Genomic DNA, 23,671 nt, shown 5'->3' on the forward strand with positions numbered 1-23,671 from the left:
CCCTTCCATTGAGAGAGCCCACAAATCAATGCATGGACTGACAACCCCTGTGCAGTAGGTCACAATGCCACTCACTCAAATTTGCCCTGTACACCATCTTCATCTGTGGAGCGACAGAAGGGCCAAACCTGCGCATCACTGTGACCCTGTGCACCAGATCACAAAGCCCAGGGTGGGGAGCCGGGCTTGGCCCTGCGGGACAACAACCACAGCTGAAGGGTGTGCATGAGAGGTGGGCTCACTCTCCAGTCCAGGCGGGGGGAGCATGGTGCAGACTTGGTGGGTGAGGCGCTGGGTCCAGCGGCTGCAGTGAGGACGGTTCCACAGAGATTGGCAGTGATGCCTGGGATCTCTCTGGCCCACATGGGACAAGCATGGACCATGTGAAAGATTTCTGGGGGGCACTTCAGATTGAAAGTAGGACCTCTTGCACAGTATCATCATTAGTCTGTTTTACTTGAGCTAAAGGACTAAGTTCCCTAGCTGACGGCTGTAGCAAACTCACCCGCTTATTCAAACCAGACTCTAGAGAGGGACAAAGACCCAGAAAGAAGCAATGTGTGAACGCTTAAGAAATGTGTTTCTTGGCACATTAATATGAGGTGTCATGATGATTTTTTCACCCGATTCTCTTGTTTTCGCATGTCATACCAAGGACATGAAGGAAATGGGTACTTCACACTCGCTGAAGTGCATTCTTTTATTAATCATATGAAAGAAGTAATCACATCAACACTTGAACCTGAAAGCAAATTGACATACATCATTTATTTCAAACTGTACCACTAACATGAAAAATCTTAACTTCAGCAGTTCTGTTTTTCTTTTTGGTGTGGCAACCAGCTTTAATAAAAAAATAGAAGGCAGATGATTTTTTGTAACAGCTAAAGGAAACTTATTACTGTCTCGAGTGAAATTTCTGTAAACAAAAAGATTATTTCCCTTTCTTATTCTTATTTAAAATCCTTGGTGAAAGAAGGTCATGCTGAAAATTCTGACATTAGTATTTGGAATTTTGGTTTCTGGAATAAACTGCTTTTATTTGTACCCAGGGAAAAACATTAGTCAACACTGCCACCCTGTGGTTTTGAGCTCCATTGCACTTACACTTCCCATTTAAAAGAACAAGGACAGGTCAAATTATTAAGTTTTGTGAAAAAGATTTTAAGAAAACTTGAACTGATAGAAAAATGTGAACAATTTTTTTAAAATTCCATTTATTCTAAAACAAAGATTTTCAGCATGAACACTTCCCAACTTTCGGGTCAACTCAAACATTGCAATATTGTGCTAACTTTTATGTTCTCATGAAGCTAATTGACACAAAACTATTAAATATATTTTTATTGTCAAAAGTTACAAGAAATGCAAAAAGATGACAGAAAATTAGATTTTTAATATTTTCACTTTAATAGGCTAAGGTATTATTTGTAAGATAGGCATGGAAATTTACTTTTTAAAAATATGGTTAACCTAACACATTCAGAAAACAAAAGGAACACTGTCAAATTAAAATAATCCTAAGTAATTAAAAGCAATAGTTAAAAATAAACGTAGAGAAATTTTTTTACCTCATTTTAACAGGTGCATTAACAATACTGCAAAGAAATTATAACATACCTACTCATTCCATTCAATCCTTTGGGTCCAAAAACATATAGAAACGCTTTGAAAAAAAAGTATTGAAACTTCAGAGTAGAAAAAATAAACTTGCATTAAAAATTAACTTTGACACAAAGAAATTATGACACTTGAGCTGCATCCACAGTATTTAATTTGTCTGAATAATATAGTTACAGATAAACGCGTTCACTCCATATACAATTACTGATATTTTTTTATACAGCTCATATTCCAATACATCAACACTTTTATTTACAGGGTATTTATGTACATTAACATCTTTCTAAAGTCAGTGCATTGTCAATAAGTTTTATACAATAATTTACAAAGTGAAAGTAGTTAACTTAATAAATTTCCTGCTAATTCATGAATTAATTTAATTAAAAAAAATTATAACAAATGTAACAAACACAAAAGATCAAACAACATTAGTAGATTGTGCTACCTGCTTAAATAAAATCTGTTAAAGTAAATAATCTGAAAATCTTTCAATTTTCATGGAGTTTGGCTAGGGAGATATAGACAAATGTGATCACAAAATCCCAAAATGAAAAATTCCAAAATTCATAACATTTGCTTTTCTTCCACCTCACTGTTTAGATCACTCTAAAGGTTAAAAGAACACACAGAATAGGGATTGATACCTTAGGTCAAAGACAATACTTACTTTGAAACTGATCATTCCTTACAGAAGTACAACTTCCATTTAAGATTGTGGGGGTTTTGCCTGAGTAAAGACAGCATGATCAAGTTTATATAGTTTCTTAAATGGATAAAAACAGCCCCTTTCTGAAAAGTAGATACTTACCAGTTGATTTGGCATTGTTGTAGAACACACTGAAAGGGGGTTGAATATTAACTAATTTTACAGGTCTAGAATGTGAATGTAAATTTCATCAGTAATTATGCCAAGTCTAAAGAGGGATGCTTAAGGAAATGAATGATAAAATCACTAATTTGCTGGGGCTTAGTTGAAGAAAAGGCTGAAAAAAAGAGTGAAAAACATTTACCTCGATTCAGATCTGCTAACAATTTAACCTGGCTAAAATACTAAAAGAAATGCCTACTCATAAATAATATTTTTTCCAGTCTTGAACAAGCCCCAATCCTCCAATTCCTTGCTCAAGCCAAAGACCCACTGAATTAAAAGGGGGTTTTGGATGGGCAAGGAAAGCAGAATCTAGCCGGTGAGTAATAAAATGAATGCCAAGTAGTAGCAAATTTGTTGATTAATGCTGTTAAAAAGTGAGGTTTTTTTCAAAACCCCTGCAAATTAATGCCTAGCCTGTTACAGTAAGAAAATCTGAAAATGCAAACCAATTACAAAACCAAATCCAGTTTAAATTAAGAAATGAACAAAAATCCTTCTTGCCTCTTAACATAACTATCTGACAATCATCTTTTCTGACATGTTTTAAAAGAAACAGTAGAGAATAGTGACACCCATTCACTCCAGGGCCCTTACAGCAACAAAAATAAACAATGCTTCTGAATTGTAATTGTATGAATTTTTTTAAAAGTGCAAAATTTAAAAGCAACACTAGTAATGAAACATCACATCTTTCCTTCCATGAGTTGGGAGCACTTTGTGCAAAGTGCACATTCAGACATAATGCATATAACCACAGGTATTCCCTCCAGCCTGAACAGTCTCTCTGGGTTTTTTTTTTTTTGGAGACTTTTCAATGTCTAAAAGATAAGATTTCTCAGGCCAGATAGCCACTCCTGAAACTTGCTGATTTGCACAAACAACACGTGGAGAAAACAAATTATAATAAACCATTCAAGTGCAGAAATCAATCTGCTCTCAAATGATGATTTGGTCGTGCTCCCAACATATTGAAAGAAACAATACACACAAATAGTGGCAAAAATGGAAACATTCCATAACTATTCTGTAACCTTTGTGCACTTTTCATTTTCTTGCTTTCCCTGTCTTGCCAATAAAATGGGATGAAACTTCAGGAAAAAGGAGGTAGCAATATCATGTTGTCAACAGACAACACTACAATTTTTTTCCATCATCTTGAATCTAAGGAGAACCTTAGGATTGTTAGAATAACTGGTAAACTCTACACTACTCTGTTTAGCTCTTATTTGGACTATTTCATTTAGCTCTTATTTGGTCCTCGTTGGCTTTCATCAAACCATTTTATTTAAAGGCCAATGGCAGTTTTAATCTGATGTCTAACATCAGAATTGTTTAGAGCATGTAGTGAGATATTAGAACAAAAACAATGTTTATGTTAACTGCTAGCTAATTAGATGTTTCTTTTTGTGCTTTCTGACCACAGGATACAACAAATGACATTTAGCTCCTTCACTTCAATAACACTGTAGCCAAACGTAAGTTTCATCCTGCATGCTCTCAAACGGTCCATGGAAGATCACTTGTTTACTGTAAAACACAGTACTTTTTATAATCAGACTCAAAATCTTCATCCATGCTGCTTGTGTCTGCCATCTTTTTGCCATCTATCTTTGGCAGAAACTGTGCATAGTCTACCCCCTGCTGCTCGTAGAAAAGAATGTAGGCAGAGTCGGTGTCAATTTCATCAGGATGTAATTCCTGTAAAGCAGAACAAACATTTATTAAAATTTGCAGTTGTACCATTGTGCTACCATCAGTGAATTTAAATACATGCATTTACTGTAGAAACAATCATTTTAAACGGACAGTTAGAACAAGAATAGTCACATTTTCTCAATCTACCTTATTTTATTAATCAGGCTAAATTATTTACTTGAAAATGAGTTCACTTTTATAGTAATAAATGCAACTACTTAAAAAATATTTAAACCACAATTATCCAGTAGCTTCAATTCAAAACATCTAGTACAAATGACAATTTATTTTGTCTAGATTGTTATTGGGTTACTTTTCCATTTTGGCTCAAAATCAAATATGTTTCCTTACTCTGTTAGCAGCATATATTCAACTTTTAATATTAAAAGCTTTCCAAGTACAATTTCAGGGCATCATTTTCAATGTTCATAAGTTACTAATTTTCAAACTATTCATATTTCTAAACAAACAGTTCACATAACATTGGGTTTCAGCCCCACAAAACTAAGCTTTCATGAAAATGAAACATTTACCTTACAGCTGCTGTCATTGTAACAGTACCACTTGTTATTTGGGTTTTTGGCATAAGTGACATAATGACCTCCTCCCATAATTCCTGAATGGCACTAAAAAAAGATTTGTTTTGTATTAAAAATATATCATTCACTGAGATTGAAACCAATCTGCCTTCTGTCATTGAGTCGCAATGGTTCAAGACATCCCTTGAAATCAACAGATCCTAAAATGCTCATCTACTGAATGATTCCATGTTTTAGGCTCTGGTTGGTCAAAGCTCTTTCCTTAGGTGTCAATGGAATCTAGAGCGGTTTCTAGCTACAATCTAAGTAGGACAAACCGATTGCATTATTCAAGGCGATAAAAGGTACGTCATGGATGATCTTCTGGCAGTTCCAACTCAATCTGGCCAAACTCAATTAAATTTCTCCCTCACACCCTTTTCCTGCATTCATCTTTCTCCATTAGAAAACCTTAGATTCCACCATTTCCCCCATCACTTTTATCCTTGAAAGCATCTAACTCTTTCCCATATCCATGTATTACCATTTCGTTATCTTCTACAATATCAAATAAGTTGGATTCTTAATTTGTCACCAAAGATAAAAAAAACCCCTACACTTTTCACATCCTGTCCCTTGCTTTACTGCAAGCACTCTTCTTTGGCCTCCCAGGTGCCTACATCTCTCTGCTTCAGCATGTTTAAAACACTGCTGCAAAGACTATTTTCCTTGCCTGTTGCTCTCACCACATCACTTCCACTTCCCTAACAGTCAGCTTAGATATAAGGATACATTTAACAATATGAAAAATTATGAAATAGAATATACTTAAGGAAGGAGCTGAGTCCCCATCATTAAAAATCTTCAAAAAACGTTAGAAACGTTCCCAGTGGAATCAGAGCAAACAAAGATCTTATTTGACAAAGGAAGTAGGAATAGGTAACCTGAAAAGTCTCTTCCAATCCTAACTTCTTATGGACTGTGCTGTATTTCATATATTTTTGAATATCTGGGTTTGGAAAAGCTCACATGCTCAGGGTCTAACTCAGGGGTCGGCAACCTTTCAGAAATGGTGTGCCGAGTCTTCATTTATTCACTCTAATTAAAGGTTTTGTGTGCCACTAATACATTTTAACCTTTTTAGAAGGTCTCTTTCTATAAGTCTAACATATAACTAAACTATTGTTGTATGTAAAGTAAATAAGGTTTTTAAAATGTTTAAGAAGCTTCATTTAAAATTAAATTAAAATGCAGAGCCTCCCAGACTGGTGGCCAGGACCCTGTCAATGTGAGTGTCACTGAAAATCAGCTCACAAGCTGCTTTCAGCACACGTGCCATAGGTTGCCTAGCCCTGGTCTAACTCATCACTGTATGTGGGGGGAATTGGAAATAATTTTCTCCCAGGCCACGTTGGCAGTGACTTTGTTTTTCTCTGTAGTGTGGAATAAAGGTTGCTTGCCAGGATTATCTGGATATATCTCACAATCAGTTCCCTGCCATTGCAGGGGCTTCAGGCATTGATGCACCTATTCTCTGCCTGTGGCACACAATTTCAATTGTTGGATGTAGTGTGAAGATAATGGTGGCCCTGTAATACATCAGGTCAGACCTGATGATCTGGCGATCCCCCTCTGGCTTTAAACTCTATGACTGATTGAAATATTGAAGCAGAAAAGCGCTGTGCAGAGATTAACTTTTCAGTTATATTCAGCTTTATGGTAAACTGAATTTACTGAGGATAACTCCATTTAATTCTCCTTTTTTTTATTCTTCTCAATGACAAATGTTTCCTTCGTGAATATTGCATGTGAAATTCCAAATTTAACAACAAAATTGCAGTTTATGCATATTTTACTTATATAAAATGTCAACTTACCGAAATTGCATATAGATTGTAAATAGGGTTAAAACAGACTTCTCTTTGGTCATCTGTACTATCCTCCTCACTGTGGTTATCAGTCACACCATTGATACTGCCATTACTATATGCATTCTGCTCACAAATGTATCCATTGGCTAAAGTCATCTCATCCTGAAAAATGAATAATTCACTCTGGCTACCACCCAAAACGTGTCCTTTGCTAATGGCATCTCCTTGGTCAGAAGTAAGTTTCTGGTCCTGGTCAGTACCATTCTCCTTACGTGCATCCAAATTTTCTTTGCTATTTGATAGTTTGTTTTTACCTATCTGTGGTAGCCGCAGCCGCCCTTTACCTTTTCCTAAAGTCCTGGGGCTGCTATTTGGGCTACTGTTTTTACTTGAAGGACAGCTGGTTCCACTTTTCCTCCCTGGTGATGGAGATGCTGTAAAAGAAAGAAGTTAAAACCTTCTAAGTAAGCAAGCTGAAAGCCTAGATTTTCCAATACAAGATTTCTTCCAATAACCAGAGACACTAACGAACTAAACTTTTGGGATGGATAACTTTTTCTTTTTAGCAACCAATTCATACTTTATAGTTAGAACTCAGATTGAGACTATTAATTTTACATGGATTAGCTGGCAGATCTTGCTTACTTACTCCCCCACCCCCCAAATCTACAATGGCACATATAGCAGTTGAAAACTTCAAGCCACAGAAAATTGAAATGCCAATATATACCAACACTGAATAATTCAACTTCTTATTAATGACTGCTGTAATAGGCTTACAATGGAAAACAGAGGCAGAAATCAATGTTTCAGAATAAATTTAATTCTGAATCAATAAAACTAAAATAATTTTTCTTTTACAATGAGTACACATTTCAACTGGCTTGTATTTTATAAGTTCCAGAGTAAAGATGATTTTGAAGAAGAACTACTATACTTCTTGCTATAGGTCAATAATCACTAATTTCTACACTGCAATTTATAGAGAGACTGGTTTCCTCTATTTATTCCCTACCTTTGATATTATTCAAGATGCTACTAGTGTTAAATGAGGATGGACTCCTGTTCAGCACATCCCCTTCACCTGATGTATAAGTATTTTGGAGATCTGTTTTTTTAGGCTCCCCTTGCAGAATCCGTGGCTCAGAAAGGTCATCAACCTGGGGAGTTAGTTGCTTTCGTTGACAATGACTTGGATCCCTTTGTACCAGAAAGGCACTTGGGTCAAAATTTTCACGAGGAAATTTAACAATTTTCTGAGATTTTATCCAGCGACCATTTACAAACTGAAATCGTTTCAGGTGAATTATCTAGGGTGAAACACATTAAAGAAAACAAGGTGATAGTTATATCACAATGACCTAATCAAGTAATTTAAATGTTTGTTTTATCCTTCCAGAGATATACATACTATAAGATTAGAACACAAATCAATTTGAATTGTACAATGTGTGTGATATCTGGGTCTACAGAGGCAACATCTACCAACCAACAGTAGGTAGGAGATAAAGCTTTAGTAAATAAATAAATAAATAGTAAAGCATACTTTGTGTTCTTTGGAAAAAACTTATAAATTTAAAGGCAGCAAATGTAGATGTTGCATAATTTAAAGAAGAGAACAAAGCTGTGTTCCATAAAGGTAACAGAACCAATAGCACTGCAATAAATGCAATGGACATTTCAATCCTTTGCTGCAGCAGAACAACACATTTAAGCAAAGTTACAGCATCTTCCATTTACATTACATAAAACTGATAACATGTGTAGCAAGTTCACATTGGGTCACCTACGATAGCCATGATTCAATTGAGACAAAAGGGAACACAGGTAGATCTAAACCTTCCTTATTCTGTTAAAATAGGAAGACGTATCCAGCAATCCAAACTCTTGTGATGAGTGTACATTTTTAACTGTTGCCCAAAAGAAAAAGAAATGACTGAAAGTTGTACCAAAATAGGGGGAAGCCTCCAAAGGTCCAGTTTTTTAGTGGCCAGGCAATGAGTCTTGCACTTGGAACAGTAATACATCTCATCTTCTCCCAGCTCCTCCTCACTGGTAAAAGCTCTTAGACAGCTATCCAGATTGATGGGCTCCGCCTGAGCCCGGCGGCTTTGTTCAACACTTTCGTGCTCTTCTACAATCTAAAGAGGTTACCAGATAAGATGAACTTTGTATCTTGGCAACGTTCCTAATACCTTCAGAGTTATGAACACCAGAGTTACGAACTGCTCAGTCAACCACACACTTCATTTCGAACCCGAAGTACACAAGCAGGTAGCAATAGAGATGTAAAAAAAGCAAATACAGTACAGTACTGTGTTAAACTACAAAAAGGGAAAGCAGCATTTTTCTTCTGCATACTAAAGTTTCAAAGCTGTATGAAGTTAACGTTCAGTTGTAAATTTTTGAAACAACCACCATAATGTGTTGTTCAGTTACGAACATTTCAGAGTTACGAACAGCCTCCATTCCCAAGATGTTCGTAACTTTGAGGTTTTACTGTACCTCAAAAACATATCAAGTACATCAGATTCATGTAGAGGATTCTTAGAAGTACCTTGCAAACTTATTGGGGAGTAACTTATTTAACTTGTTTGCAAGGAACTTCAAAAACAATTTTAAGTGATTAAGTCACATGTCTGCCACCTTAATGTGAAGCTTAGGAACATAAATCTTTCAGGGGCTTAGGTATGACTGCAATACAGAGGGTAGCAAGTTTCTCCACTTCAGATCATGAAAGGTGTCAGATGGAGGAAGGAAGTGGCTAAAGAAGTCAAGTTTTTTTTTATAAAAACGAAAAAAGCAGGGCCTGGGGCTTGACTGTTTTCAAATGCTTTATTTTACAAAGAATTTCTTCAAGCAGTGACTTTTTTTTAAAAAAAAAGCCCACGCTTTGGTAACCATTGTGAAATTTAGACGAGTTATTTATTTTAACTAGTTCTATGTCTCCTCTTTAAGATTATTAGGTAGAGAGATGTTACTATAGAATTTTTCAAAGACCGTCCTATTTTTGTCTGATTCCTCCATTTCTATTGTGAGGGAAGGAAGTAAATATAAGGAGCATATAGTGCCTTTCATCCGAGGATCTGAAAAAATCCTTTACAAATGTTAATTAAGCCTCAGACACTCACATAAGATACAACAAGTATTACGCGTTCAGTCTACATATAGGCAAATTGAGGCAAACTGAGATCCATGGCAATTTGATGGTAGCCATCAAAAAACAGGACAACCTTAGGAAATACAGTTATTTTATTGTAGTATGTACGTAATGGCTTTTCCCATCTTTTCTGTTAATAGGCTATTCATTTTCCCTCTCAAAGTAATGAGATGTGCAAATAGCTCCAAAGGTCCATTATTTAGATGCAATTCTTTTTAGTCTATCCTCTAGAATTTACTCATACTTGAAGCTAAGCTTATTAGCTACCTTCTAACACCACTTGGGTTACTTTCCAGAGATTCTCTCTAGAGACAATTTATCTCTACTATTCAATTTAAAGTACTATATTATTGTTTCCTACACTATGTTCACTCATACTGCATCCTTTAAAGTGGGCATGGTCTCCTGTTGAACTCCACATGTTACTGGAGACTCAGACTGACATCCATTGGACCATGGTTGAACCATTACATGATGCCTACAGAGGCATCAACTGCTCCTTGTAATACTGGCTGACAGTAAAACAACCAGTCTACACATGTGCGTAGGGATCAAGGGTAAGGAAGTCAGTCTTTGCCAGCAGAGTTTAACTCTCCATATGTCTGGCAGATACCCTTTAAGTCTTGAGGTGCACAGTTGAACTTCTATCTTTCCCTAAGTTACCATCTTTATTCATCAATACAGGAGTATTGTTATGCAGTTAAAATCTCCTCCCAATTTAGTCTCACTCGGCCTAAACCTCACATTCTGGATATAATCTGCAAAAAGTTTTGGCCTGACCTTGGTTTTTCGTGTAGATTCTGCCAATCGTAACTTCTTTACACAGCTTGGAGCCTCTAAGTACCAGATTTCTGCCTTCCTTATTTTTGACCTGGTCATCCACCTGTAAAGCTATGGTTTTTTTAAAAAAATTATTGCCACCCCTTGTTTCTTAGCATAGTAGGCGTGGGAGACAATTCCTACAGGCACTGCTGTGACATGTTCCACTCAAAGCTGCACCAGGGGTGCATCCCATGAGTAGGAATGTATAGCGATCACTCAAAGGGACTGTTTTCAAAAGATTACAACCAAAAAGTCATATTTTAAATTTATTTAGGATTAAAATTTCAAAAATTGTCAGCCACGTTCTATTTGTAAAATGTTTATTTAAACTACGCATAGACAGGTAACAACACATTCTTTTAATGTACAAACTGAGCATGACATCTTGGGTTTTGGGAGTTTTTTTGCTTAAGAAGTTACCCATGAGGGCACAAGTTACACAATTTACAAACGAATCACAATCCCCAAATCACTTACACATGCTATCTTTAGTCACGTAAGTAGTCCCAATAAACTAGAGGCTACTCATGTGCATTAGGTTTAGCTTGTGCCCAAGTGCTTTCAGGTTTGGAGCCTCTCTTTTTTGTGGGTGTTGTCCTATATTTAGTGCATTTATGGAGACTAAATCACATGTCATGGTATCGGGATGCACTGGGAATGTGCACCTTTTGTTGTTGTCAAAAGCTTCATCGCTAAGTAAAATGCCTATGGATATACCAACGTCATACAAATTGCCCTTTACAGACAACCTTCGAGTTAGCTCTTCCCATTATTGATTTTGTATTCATTATCTCAGCAGAGGATGAAACACAAAAGCAATGATGCAAGTGCCTAAATACTGGGAATATGTTTCTAATCTTGCTCCTGCTGAGACGAACTAATGATGAGAGCTCACAACCACGAAAGTGATGTTAAAATGGGATATATTTCAGAGCTAATAAAATAGAAGTAAATATTGCAACCTAATGATGTGCTGCTGGTTTTATTTTGTAAATGATTTTACCCGTTCCTGTGATGTCTGGTAGCGGAGATGAAGGGCTGTAGGATCCCAGTCTACAGCAATGTAAGCATTTCCAATATAAGCCCTGTCTTCTGCACACTCGATTTTACAACCACGGCAAAATCTAAATAAATAAAAAAAACCTTAGCCTCAATGGTGACAGATGAATTATCCAATAACTTAGATCCCTGTTAATCAGAAGGATACTTTGTTCTTCTTTTTCCTGTTCTTAGACCATGGCCATGACTGTGGTGTTTGAGACTGTCTCCAGCGCCAGAAAAGTGTGTTTTTACAGTAGGATGACCCAGGCACATTAGTGATCATTCTGTAACATCCTAGTGGAGACAGGGCACTAGGTAGCTTGGCAAACTCAACACTATATCCCCACCCAGAGCTGACCTTGCCTAGCTACCCGGCAGTTAAAAATCACAGTGCCTTGTCTTCACTAGGATGTTACAGCAGGATAGCTAATGCACACACACTTTTTTTGTAATCAAGACAAACCTGAATGCTTTCCAACAGTGCATTATGCAACACGACTAGCATCTGTCATGTGTGGCTCTCTTCCCCTTTCCAAATTTTGTGTAGACTTTTACGTGTGTGTGATGCAGAGCGGATTATAAATCAAGGCAAGATTTTCCTCTTCTATGACAGCTTGTAACATAAGTAGGCTTATTTTTTCTCTCTTTTCAGACATTTTTTCCTGGGTACAACGTCTACAGGCCCTTGTGAAGACTAGTCATCCACAGGTAGGATCTCAAAGTAAGCCAAGAACTGCGCAGTATAGGGTCAACATGATTAATTTCAGGTTCACTAAGGGCCCATCTGCATTACAGATATAACCACACACTAGCTTGGTTGTCTCCTACAGTAAGAGATTTGATTTAATTGCTTGTGAGGACAACAACATTTCAGGGTGTAAGATGGTTATACAGCGATATAGTCCAGCTTTAGGTGAATAGTTATATTGGTACTATGAATAGGCCCTAAGGTATAGCTGAGTGTTAATCCTTAAAGAACACTTGGTAATTTTCAAGTGTTTCACATCATAGGGATGAGTCAATTTCTGACGGCTTTGGGGGACTTGAGGGTGTTCTAGACTAAGAGGAAAGGCTTCTGGCTACTGAGAAATAGGCTAAGGCTCTTCTCTACAGCAGCTCACACATGCCTTTCCCCAAGATGAGCCACCTACTGTCACTGTCAATTCCTACTCAGGCTAGGAGGCAATGATTTACATTGGGAAGGGCAGACTTGAAATAGAAAGACATTTTCTCCATGCAGAGCAGCAGAGAGAAAGCAACCTGGCGACAAGTAGTAAGGGCTTTTGGGTGGTCATAGACTTGTTCTTTTTTGGGGTTGGGTATTGACTTGTCCTGAGGAATGTAATGGGTTAAAATATATTTGAAAACTTGGTGCTGGTCTCCTATGTTGAAGCTTGTGTGTCAGAATAGCTTTCAGCTCTGTAAGTCATAAAAGCAATTCTGCAGTAAAAGCCTGCCACTTGGGGGTTTTGGTTAAATTAAATTCCAAATTCTGCTTGTTTGATATTACCTCTTGAAGTCCTGAAATCTATCAAAAATCCATTATCATAAATTAGATTTCTGATTAAGTTATCCCCTGGCTCAATCCTAGAAAGAGCAATTCACCTGTACCATGGACACCAAGCACAAGAATTTCCATCCTTCTGAACTACCCTAAGGGTAAATGGATACTGGTACCCCATGCTGTCGTCGCTGAAACAGAACAGAATACAACAAGAAACATAAGTATTGATCAAATTCCTTACCATACACCACATACTATTCACCCTACGTTTGATTTTTTGCTTGGAAGAACGTTTAATACAGTAAGCAAGCATGATGATGCACGAGAACATCGCTTAAGGGAGCCAATTCCAACCCGTTGAGAGCTGCTTAACAAAACAAGATGCCTCCCTGTGTCATCTAAATTCCAAATACACACACTGTAATGTTTGCTTTGTAAGTCTGCTCAGCAGGACAGTCACATTAACCTGCAACATATTTTTGAGGGAGGAGTCCAAAGAGTAGCAGGCATAATTACAATACAAATCAATCAATCACACAATCATACTACAAGCCTCATTTTATCACAAGGTAAAATAAAGCTATTGGACCATTTCCTGACAAGGATAGTAAACTGCAGAGATGGAAATTCATAATTACTTCTATAGATTCTGCTGAGGTAACAGATCTCACACAAGACTCTATAGCAGTTGAATTCTCTCCGCATATGCTAGCAGATACATTGAGCCAATTAAGTAATAGTCCAGATTATCAGAGGTTCACAGGAATACATTAAATTGGAAAATGGTCACTCATCTCATCTGAAATATCTTTAACATAACAAATTAAATATTTTAATGTAAGAGACTTGTTTAGCAGTCATAATGCAGCAAGAAAGCACCCTGATGTGAACAAAGGGATACAGCAGAAGATGTGCTAGCGGCCAGATCTACACACACAGTTGCACAGATACAACTAAAAGTAGGGGTGTGTGTGTGTGTTTGTGAGTGAGAGAGAGAGAATGAACTATTTAATTAAATCCACACAAAACCCTGCATGGACATATTTAATTCCATTTAAACCAAGCTTATGTCTGTTAGTACTGTATACTTGTCTCTTTTCTCTTTCAAGTTTCATTCCTCTTTGTATACATTTAATAATTTGCCACAAAGCCAAACCTTCATCCGATTCAAGTCAAAAGCTAAATTCCCACTAACTTCACCAGGAGTAGGATTGCCATTGACAGAGTATCCATTTACGCCCCTAGCTTATACAGAAACAGACTCACTTGTTTAAATTACCTCAGCTATAAATTAATCCACTGCATAAGCTACTTATGCAATTAATTACATTCCAGACCATCTAAAATCACTGCCACACAGTGAAAGAACAGCATCAGTATCTAATTCTTAAAATACATCAACTGTGCTCAGAGCAAAAAAAGTGAATTATTTTCCTGCACCCAAGCGGCATAATGAATTATCAATTATGAATAAAAAATATGCAGTATGTAAGAATAACTTAAATTGAAACCTAAAAGCATAAGATAGATAACATTATTAAAGGACATCATTACTTAATTTTTAATCCATAAAGATGACATGGCTACAAAAATAACCCACCAGATGAAATCCACAGGCGACAATGCATTTGAGCTAAAAATATATGCAACAGTTTCTAAAACAGTTGACATTTAGAGTTTAATTGGGCATTAAACCGTATCTTCATCTTATGGAAAGTCTCATGTCAGCAATTAAATTGACAAAGCAAGGCTAAGCACTAATACTTTTGAATCCTTATAAGGAGGTCTGTACCATAGTAAAGAGTAATCTCAAGCCACAGGTTAGCATATCCAACTCACCAGTCTTGTGCATGGTTACTAGCTTCCTGGGGAGGGAGAGGGCTGGCAAGCCGGGAAACCTGAATCCATACTGCGTCATACAAGTCTTTTTTCCGAGTATGAACAGTACATGGAACAATTAACGGCATTCCAAAGAGACTGGGACGATTCTTCTGAGATGAAAGGAAATATAGTTCTGTCCGCATCTGTATTTACAAATTAAAGGAATGAACGTAACGTATTTTTGTGTGCGCATTAACTGACATTATGACCATTAGAAAGCTGACTCTTTCCACCCGTCATTCACTTCAGTATTTTCCTGTGCTCTGTTTGATCTTGAAAGAGACTAATAATTCTACAATAAAATCACTGTGCATCTCTGAATCATGCTAGTAAGTCAGCATTAAAAACTGGGTTTTTTTAAAGTTGAGTTACGGTCTGGAAGTTCTGTCATTGTCTTTTTATTTACTGTAGCAAATGTCATATAGACTGCAATTCCTAGGCTGTATCAGCATTTCCATCATAACCCTATATTAAATTAAACTTCTATTTTCTATTTAATATTACTTATGTCTTTCCCTTCCCCACCAACTGGTAACATTTAAAAAGTAAAGAGGCATCTCTACATATAAGTCATCCGTCCCATAGCACAAACTCTGCCCTTGAAAAAAAAGATGGTATTTTGACTAGAAATCACAACAGGAAGTCAGATTTGGGCTCTGTGGACTTTGTGTGATCTTGGACAAGTCACTTAACCTTTGTGCCTTATTCTCCCTATCTATAAGAACGGGAACAATACATCCTGTGTAACAGATGTTGAGGCTTAATACATTTGTGTTTATAAAATATATTGAGATCCCTGGATAAAACAAATTAGTATTAGCCAGCTGACCCCCACCACTAATATAATGCCTAGAAATAGAAAGCTCTAAACATGAACTTTTGATGGAGTTTCTGCAAGCTATTTGCTTTGCTTTATGGGCTGCGTAACTAGTTTGGATCTGCTAAAGAACATTACACCAATTCCCTAAAAGATTTCCTACCAACGCTTACATGAGGGCTATGGTGGTAGTTTTGGACAACGGTTAAAGCCCCACACAAATATACTATGAAAATGGAAGTTATGCAGCCTTGTAGCCCACAAACCACTGGCTGTAAATGTCAACTGCTTCTAATGCCTGAAGGCTGAGAAAATATACAGAGTGCAGAGTTATCTGAGGCACTTAGTCAACCAGCCCTGACATTTACAGTTTAACTTGGCTACAGATGCATTTACAAAGAGCAGCTGACACTAACAGAATGACCAGCAAATGTACCATGTGCCTTAACTCTATACTTGTTCTTTAAAGCAGGTGATGCTGCTCCAGGTAAAGGGAAAGAAAAGAGTTCCAAGTAGCTTCTCAAATCAGATTTCTTCTGATCAGAGTGGACGCCTGAAAGCAAGATAGATTGGACTAGAATGAACAGTCAAAAATGCGTCTTAGCACTAAGGAAATATGCTAAGAGTCACTGAGGAAAGTAAAACACCTACATTAGACATTGTGGCTAAACTTTCAAAGGAAAGCATAACACGTGCTCCTACAACTTCACATGTATGTCTATGTAACAGGTGAGGGGGCAAATAAATGAGCAGTTGTGTTCTCTTCCTAGGGCTGCAAATATACTTTCATTCATCACAGCTCCACCCAAAAAAATCACTGCCTTTTACAAGTAGCTTACACTACACACTGTAACTAGTGCAGAATATACTAACCATTTTTCTGTGGACTGCAATGATGTAGCCTATAAATGGACTACCAGAAAGCAAGGACATATGACCATTCATCATCCCATTGGCAAAGTTATTCTCTATTCCACATGGCACTATAGTATTTGGCATTCCATTGGGAATTAGTGTTGGTCTGGGGAAATCCCCATTCATCATTATATTGAGCATTCCATTAGCTGATGGCCCAGTGGAGAGATCTGAATTTAAGTACAAACACATGGTTACTGAATTATGATACTTGCACTATTAATATTTATGAACTATGATTCAGCTGCTTTGGCTACAAATCAATCTGCTCAAACTTGCTTGTTAAATGCTATCTTGTATAGCAGTGACCCATGTCATTTATTTAATGCCAGGAATCTACACACCATAGTATACGTGGACTACAGACAAACATTCACATCTATCCCTTAATACCACTTCAAAAACTATTAAGTCTTTGAGAAGCAGAACAGGAGAATGAATCAGATTCTGTTCCTAGCTCTGTCAAAGATTCACTAGGTGACCTTCAGCAAATCATTTCTCTGTGCCCCTGTTATGCTCTTTTTAAAATGGGTAAATTTAAGATTATGACATGTTGTGAAGTTTAATCAATGTTTATAAAGAGTGTACTAAAGTCCTTGGATAAAACACACGGTACAGATATTGTCGTCCCAGTATTGATTCCAAATCTAATTACAAATACACAATTAACAACAGCAACCAGAACTGGTCACAGCGGGTTGTTTTTTTTTTTTTAAACATTTCCTATTCTATCCAATTGAGTGTATGAAATATTCTTCCCCTCCTCCAAACCATGCTTTTTCTTTAGCTTTGTCTCTTTCCCCATTTGAAAGTTGGATTTTTCCTATGCCTTGCCATCTATATCTGATCAATACTCTTGGGTCAATTTAAACAAACAGGAAAATGAATAATTTTGTTTTACCTGTTTGCACAGGACTAGAAGCTGACGTAGGGGATCCTGGGACCGGTATCTCAAACGCACATAAAAACCCACTCACTGATAACCGAACTTTCTGGTTGTCTTGAGGAAAGTTCTGAAAAGAAAAACAGAATACAAGGAATAATAGTATAATATAATACAATTTAGTATTTTCCACCGTGATCCTGCATATTTTATTTGCTGAAAATGTTAATAAAAATTGTCTGTTTCAGCTTTTCATCTAGTCTGTGCCTTTTCCATCCTTTGCTGCAGAAAGGGAGAATCAGCACCATGGGAATTGCCAGGTCTCCACAAACCACCAGCAAGTGCTTTGTGGACTACTGACGGTCCATTGACCAGCCAGAGCCCCTGCTCTCCATAAATATAAAATAGTTTTGAAAAATATTTTGTGATGGCAGACTTGGCTTTAAAGTATATAAGTTTTATTTAGAATTCACAGGTTATTTCTCATCAGGCTTCAGCCCTAAAATATTTGGTAGTGTTTAAACACATTATGTCACTGCTTGTCTTTGAGTTAGGCCCGGTCAAAATGCAAAAGTTGTATCATTTTACCTAAAAATGTGCTTTTTAAATAACTTTAGTTTAACTGGTATAAATAACCTGGGTTTGGTCTAGTTTAAGAGTGGTTTATTTGGGTTCAGCTTAGACCAGTTCTAATTTAACCCTGGTTTAAACCAAAATAAAAGCATTCACATGGACTCACACCATTTAAACTAAATTGATTTAAAAGTCACATCTTTAGTTAAACTAAAGTGTTCTACAGTGTTCATGTAGACAAGATCTTATGTTGAAGAGATATGAAGGAATTTTAGTATGTTGATGTTCAAGCTTCAGTAATTACTCTATGTACTGAAAGGATGCTGGTATCAATGAAAGCATGTTACCTTTATATTAGAGCTATGTACTTCTGCAAGAAGAATCTGTTCTGGTTTTAGCCCACAAAGTTCACTTAGCTGCTTTTTTAAACCTGTATACTTTTCATCCATGTTCAGTCTGAGCCCATATCGAACAGGGGTAGTACCATCTAATTTAATTACTTTAAGAGAAAGAAAGAAAGAAAGAAACATACTTTAGTCAGCAAAATGGCAGCGTTTGTGTGAGAATAATACAGGTCACATTTCTCATTTAGTAAAAAGCTATTGTCACTTCCATTTTAAGACTTGATCTTTTCATCAACTACCAGACACATTTCTAGTGTTTCAAAGACAAAAGAAGATCTTAATACTAGACAAGAGAACCTTCACTACCTGCTTAAGTGTGGGAGCAGCAGTTAAGAGGATTTTTTTTAAAAAAAACAACAACACTGTCTTTATTTTCATGTCTCAAGATCCAAGCACGAAAAATGATTTTTCTTCAGTAAAAAGTTTGAAGATCCTGGTACAGTTCTGTACTGGGCAGACTCTCTCAAAGACTATCTGTATAATCAAATTGCTACTGACCTGAAAGCCATCTAGGCGGCCTCAAATTCTGAATCTTATACACTTTAGACATCAAATCTTTTAGTTGAGACAAAACAGATAGCAGCACCTAAACTATGCTCACTGCTTCATAAATATTTGACAGCTAAATCATTTTTTTGTTCTAGTGTAAATTAAGCCCACTGAAATAAGATAGATTTTAGTAGTGTAAAAGGGCACATTTATGCTAGAATATTTTACCTCAATTCCAAGAAGGGTGCAGCTGCATTAGTGCTAAGTGCCAGTGTAGACAGAACTCTTACCACTGTGCCCTGAAAACTTGCTCTGCATCACTGCTGGAAAATGAGTATGTTTTAGGACAGGCAAGACTAGAGTGATTTAAATTCGAGTACCCACCTGTAATTTCTAAGTGCATGTAGCTATCCATTGGAAGAGGCAAGGATAAAAAATTAAAAGGGTCAAATCGAACACTTATGTGCCCACATGTTTTACATTTTACTTGGGACCTCAATTGCCCATGAAACAAATCCACTACGATTGATCTGTTTCTTCTCAGATGATTTTCCCAGGCCTGAAATAAAGTGCAAAAAAAGTTAGAAATGTAGCACAATTGCTTGGACTTGGCAGAGGGAAGTGTGTTACAAAATTCCAAGATATTTATAAACATAGGTGCTAATACATGCGGTACTAGAAGTTATTTGACCAGTGTTGTAAACAAGCAGGAAACAATGTAATTTCAACATTAGAAAAACGTTTGAGATTTAGGACAATCAGCCTGGGCTACAGCTTCTTTAAGTAGCTCTGGGCACAATCATTGGGTATATTTTCAAGTTTTGTTATACATTGCTTCTGAAAAAGTGACTTCCTTAAGATGACATTGTGAGGTTCCATATTTATGTTCTTTTCATAATTTTTAGGTCCAATTTACTCAGCTTACTAGTAACAGTGATTTTTTCCAGCTGCCTTCAAATACAACATAATATATGAAAAAATCAAGCTGTGTTTATTCTGCCACTATTAACATCTGTCACTGATAATAAATATATTGCAATATCAATTTACTGATCAATTTTTTTTAAGGGTATGAGGCAGAATAGAATCCAGCTTGCTCTTCCACAGATCTACAAGAGTAAAAATCTGTGTAAGACAAAGAGAGAAGGTTCAGACACAAAGGGAGAAGACTGGCTGAACAGAAAGGTGACATTTGTACAAAGTCACTTTTCTATTACTGCAATTTAAGAGATGTTATGCTTATTGAAATATAATAATAGTATATTAACGGAAAGCCTGCTTGAATCCAGTCCAAAACATCCTTTTTAACCTTATCTATGTTTCTACGGATGCACATAATACATCATGTATCCACATAACATCAAGAAAGTTTGGTAAGCTAAGAAAAAAGGGGAGAGTCATTAACTTTCACTCGGCATCCACTTAACTGAGGAATCAATAGCTAGAATTGAAGGATCTATCCTACAAAAATATTTATTCACAGCATTTACAGTTTCTAATGATCCAAATATGATCCTATGTTCAGTTCAGAGGTAAACGCTATACACATCCAGTATGTAACAAAAGAAAACACAATAATAGTATTATAATGGAAAAATGTAGCTTTTAACCTTACTGACAAGATAGAAAGCCAATCACAAAAAAAAAAGTGTATTTACCAAACTACTAAGAAACCACATATAGCTACCAGAAGTACAATAAAATCCACAAACATAATCTGGCTTTTATAGAATGCTAGGCTTCATATCTATTTCAGCTTGTATGAAATCTGAAATTTGAGGGCATATTGCAGACTCCAGAAAGTGAAAGCCAATAAATATGACCAAAGCAAAGGTCATGGTTAGGAATGAATTCCTGTTTACAAAAATATACTTTTGGAAGGTTAGATAATGTTACGCTGCAATGTAATATTTATTTTAAACCTTTTATAGCAGAATCAGGCATCCAAGACAAATTTCCTTTTAATCCCACTCAGAGGTGAGCAGGTAAAACTCTTTATGCCATGGGGGAAAAATATTTCAGAAATTGTCCAACTGTCCTGTTATTCTACTGAGTCTACAGACAAACATTCATATGCAACACACTTCAGTGAGGTCATAAATTTTCATAGATCTTGTTGAAACTAACAGATAAAATTATCACCACTTGCTAAAAGTACTGTGAGGAATCCTCTATTGTATTTCAGATGGATTAAATATTGCTTTAAAAAAAAAAAATCTCTATTTCACTGGTTCTAGAGTGCTGTCAGAAAATTGTGTGTCCGTGCAGATTCTACTGGTCTACTGTCAATAACTTCCAGTTCAGACACACCTCTGCTGCTACCTCCCAATCGGGTCGACCATCACTATCTTTCAGTTCTACATATGGCTTATCATGGACTCTGTTCAGATCCTCATGAAGACCATCCAGAAGAAAAGCCAGAAGTTCCTGTGAGTCCTGCTGCTGGAAACCATTAAATCTTGGAGCATATTTTGCTATCGTCCACTATATAAAAAAAAGTAAAAACCAAGATGTTATTTGATAATAAATCACAGAAACCTTTATTTATAACAACAAATTAACCTAGTGAAGATGTATGATGGTGACCAATGTAATACACTACATTTTTAAGTGTTAAAGATGACCACATAAGTTTCCAGGGCAGGAGCGAGGCCAATTGTGAGTTGTGAATGGTCTTTAATCTCTTATCAAGGGAAATAAAGGGCCGTATTGTCAGCCTGATGTGCACATAAGCCAGAACTCCCATTAAACATTAGTGACTGTTCTGAATCTACAGCTTCTGCACTGGATTATCAGACATACCCCACAAAAAGGGTATTACAATGACCATCGTCATGTGTCATATTCGTGACATATCTATATGTACTTGTGTGACACATCCTAAATTATAATTTAATTTCATAAGAGATTTCTAAATTAAAATTCCTTTACGTGGGTACCAAATGGTACAATACATATTCAAACTCCCTTCCAGTCCTACATTTATACGATTCTATTTCTCCAAAGACTGCAAGTAAAATTCATTACTGGTATCACTGCCTACACTACAGTCACTTATAAGCTGCACATCTAAGAAAAATTTAGAGGGGTGAATATGAATCTTCTCTCAAACTGTCAATACAGAAACACTGGTGGCAGTATATTTATTGAATGTACTAAAATTTTGAAGGTCATATTTACTACAGCCAGAATTAAGTGGTAAAGAAATGTCTTAATGGTTAAGTTCAGAGCAAATATGACCATTAAACATGCTGAAGTATCACTAAGGAAACTGTTTAAGAATATTATAAACAGACAACATCAAAAAGCAGAAAAGGAAAATACAGTTTTACCCATTTTGGACAGTAAATTTTTTGTATTCCACATCACTTTGCTACCTATAAATAAGGCGCATTAAATCCTTACCCGTAGCTTTAATGGAGCTATGTTCTTTTGAGTCCCACTCCATAGCTCCTGAACCAAATCCCCATAGCACTTGGCCATATGTCCTTTCATTCCTATTGGATTTGTCCTAGAATTCATAAAGTATATTCATTGATTTATTTATTTATTTATTAAAGTAAAATGAGCGCTTACAAAGTATGGTGGAGGAGAGTGTTTCAGGCTACCTAGTACTGGTTTATCTCATTCTGCAATAGAAGGCTCCCTTTTTGGGTATGTCTAATCTAGTGCCTGTTATTGGGGTACCATTTCAGATTTGGGAGGCGGGGGTGCAACTTTAATTGTGATTCCAGGGGCTATGTAGGCACCTGAAAACTCGAGGGTTTTCCCCCCCCCAGATAATGGGGGAAAGAGGTGCAACCAAAAATTATAACGGGAGGGAGCGAAGGGGGGGCTCAGCTCAAAAATTTGAAAAAACTGTTCAGGGTGCAGGTAGGGGGTAGCTAGGGGCTGTGCTGGGAGGGGTGTGGCTCAAGGTGCAGGGAGAGTAGTAGCTAGGAGCTGTGTGCAGGCAGGGAGTAGCTAGGAGCTGTGCCGGGAGGGGTGTGGCTCAGGGTGCGGGGAGAGGAGTAGCTAGGTGCTGTATGCAGGCAGGGAGCAGTTAGGGGCTGTGTTGGGAGGGGTGTGGCTTTGGGTGCAGCTCAGGGTGCGGGGAGAGGAGTAGCTAGGGGCTGTGTGCCAGGAGGGGTGTGGCTCAGAGTACAGGCAGGGGCTGTGTAAGGGTGTGCTGCTGTGGAGGGTTTGCTGTTGCAGGTCCAGCCATGCACTCAGTCCCTAGTTGGCACAGTGGGGCCAGCTCTGCAGGGTAGGGGCTGGGGCAAAGAGTGCGCTCTGCCTGCCCATGTACATAATGGCACGGGGAGGGGGACACACTGACGTCAGCCCCCACTTGGCTCTGTGCGACAGATCAGGAGGCAGGCTCCCAGTTCTCTGCACTGCCGCCAGCAGGGGCTCCACGGCAGGGGCAGCACAGCAGCTGCAGACAGAAGCGGAGCAGGGCAAGGAGCGGGAGCATTTTCTCTCCTGCTGAGAAATTTCACCCCAATATTGTACAAAACTCAAGGAGGGGCAGGTCCCCCCTACCCCCGGCCCTCCCTAAATGGCACCCCTGGCCTGTTGGGAAATTGAGTGCTTATAATATTGTGATTGAAAGGACATAGTTA

The 23,671-nt window shown here is 37.4% G+C and overlaps 1 protein-coding gene across 3 annotated transcripts in view; it reads right to left on the bottom strand.

Moving 5' to 3' along the window:
- Positions 1 to 1,757: 1,757 nt before the first annotated feature.
- Positions 1,758 to 23,671, bottom strand: part of USP32 (ubiquitin specific peptidase 32) — a 107,722-nt gene continuing 85,808 nt past the window's right edge. For all 3 annotated transcript variants that reach the window (XM_032779330.2, XM_075073948.1, XM_032779329.2), the window contains exons 20-33: positions 22,473 to 22,578; positions 21,378 to 21,551; positions 19,452 to 19,626; positions 18,522 to 18,673; positions 17,620 to 17,731; positions 16,677 to 16,888; positions 14,945 to 15,129; positions 13,207 to 13,293; positions 11,564 to 11,684; positions 8,528 to 8,719; positions 7,594 to 7,888; positions 6,585 to 7,012; positions 4,723 to 4,815; positions 1,758 to 4,192 (exon numbers count right to left, since the gene is read on the bottom strand). In XM_032779330.2, coding sequence (XP_032635221.1) covers positions 4,019 to 4,192; positions 4,723 to 4,815; positions 6,585 to 7,012; positions 7,594 to 7,888; positions 8,528 to 8,719; positions 11,564 to 11,684; positions 13,207 to 13,293; positions 14,945 to 15,129; positions 16,677 to 16,888; positions 17,620 to 17,731; positions 18,522 to 18,673; positions 19,452 to 19,626; positions 21,378 to 21,551; positions 22,473 to 22,578 — 2,506 coding nt within the window. In that variant the 3' untranslated portion in view covers positions 1,758 to 4,018. The remainder of the gene's footprint in view (positions 4,193 to 4,722; positions 4,816 to 6,584; positions 7,013 to 7,593; positions 7,889 to 8,527; positions 8,720 to 11,563; positions 11,685 to 13,206; positions 13,294 to 14,944; positions 15,130 to 16,676; positions 16,889 to 17,619; positions 17,732 to 18,521; positions 18,674 to 19,451; positions 19,627 to 21,377; positions 21,552 to 22,472; positions 22,579 to 23,671) is intronic.

This window comes from Chelonoidis abingdonii, chromosome 20 (assembly GCF_003597395.2).
Source record: "Chelonoidis abingdonii isolate Lonesome George chromosome 20, CheloAbing_2.0, whole genome shotgun sequence".
In the NCBI taxonomy this organism is placed as follows: domain Eukaryota; kingdom Metazoa; phylum Chordata; order Testudines; family Testudinidae; genus Chelonoidis; species Chelonoidis abingdonii.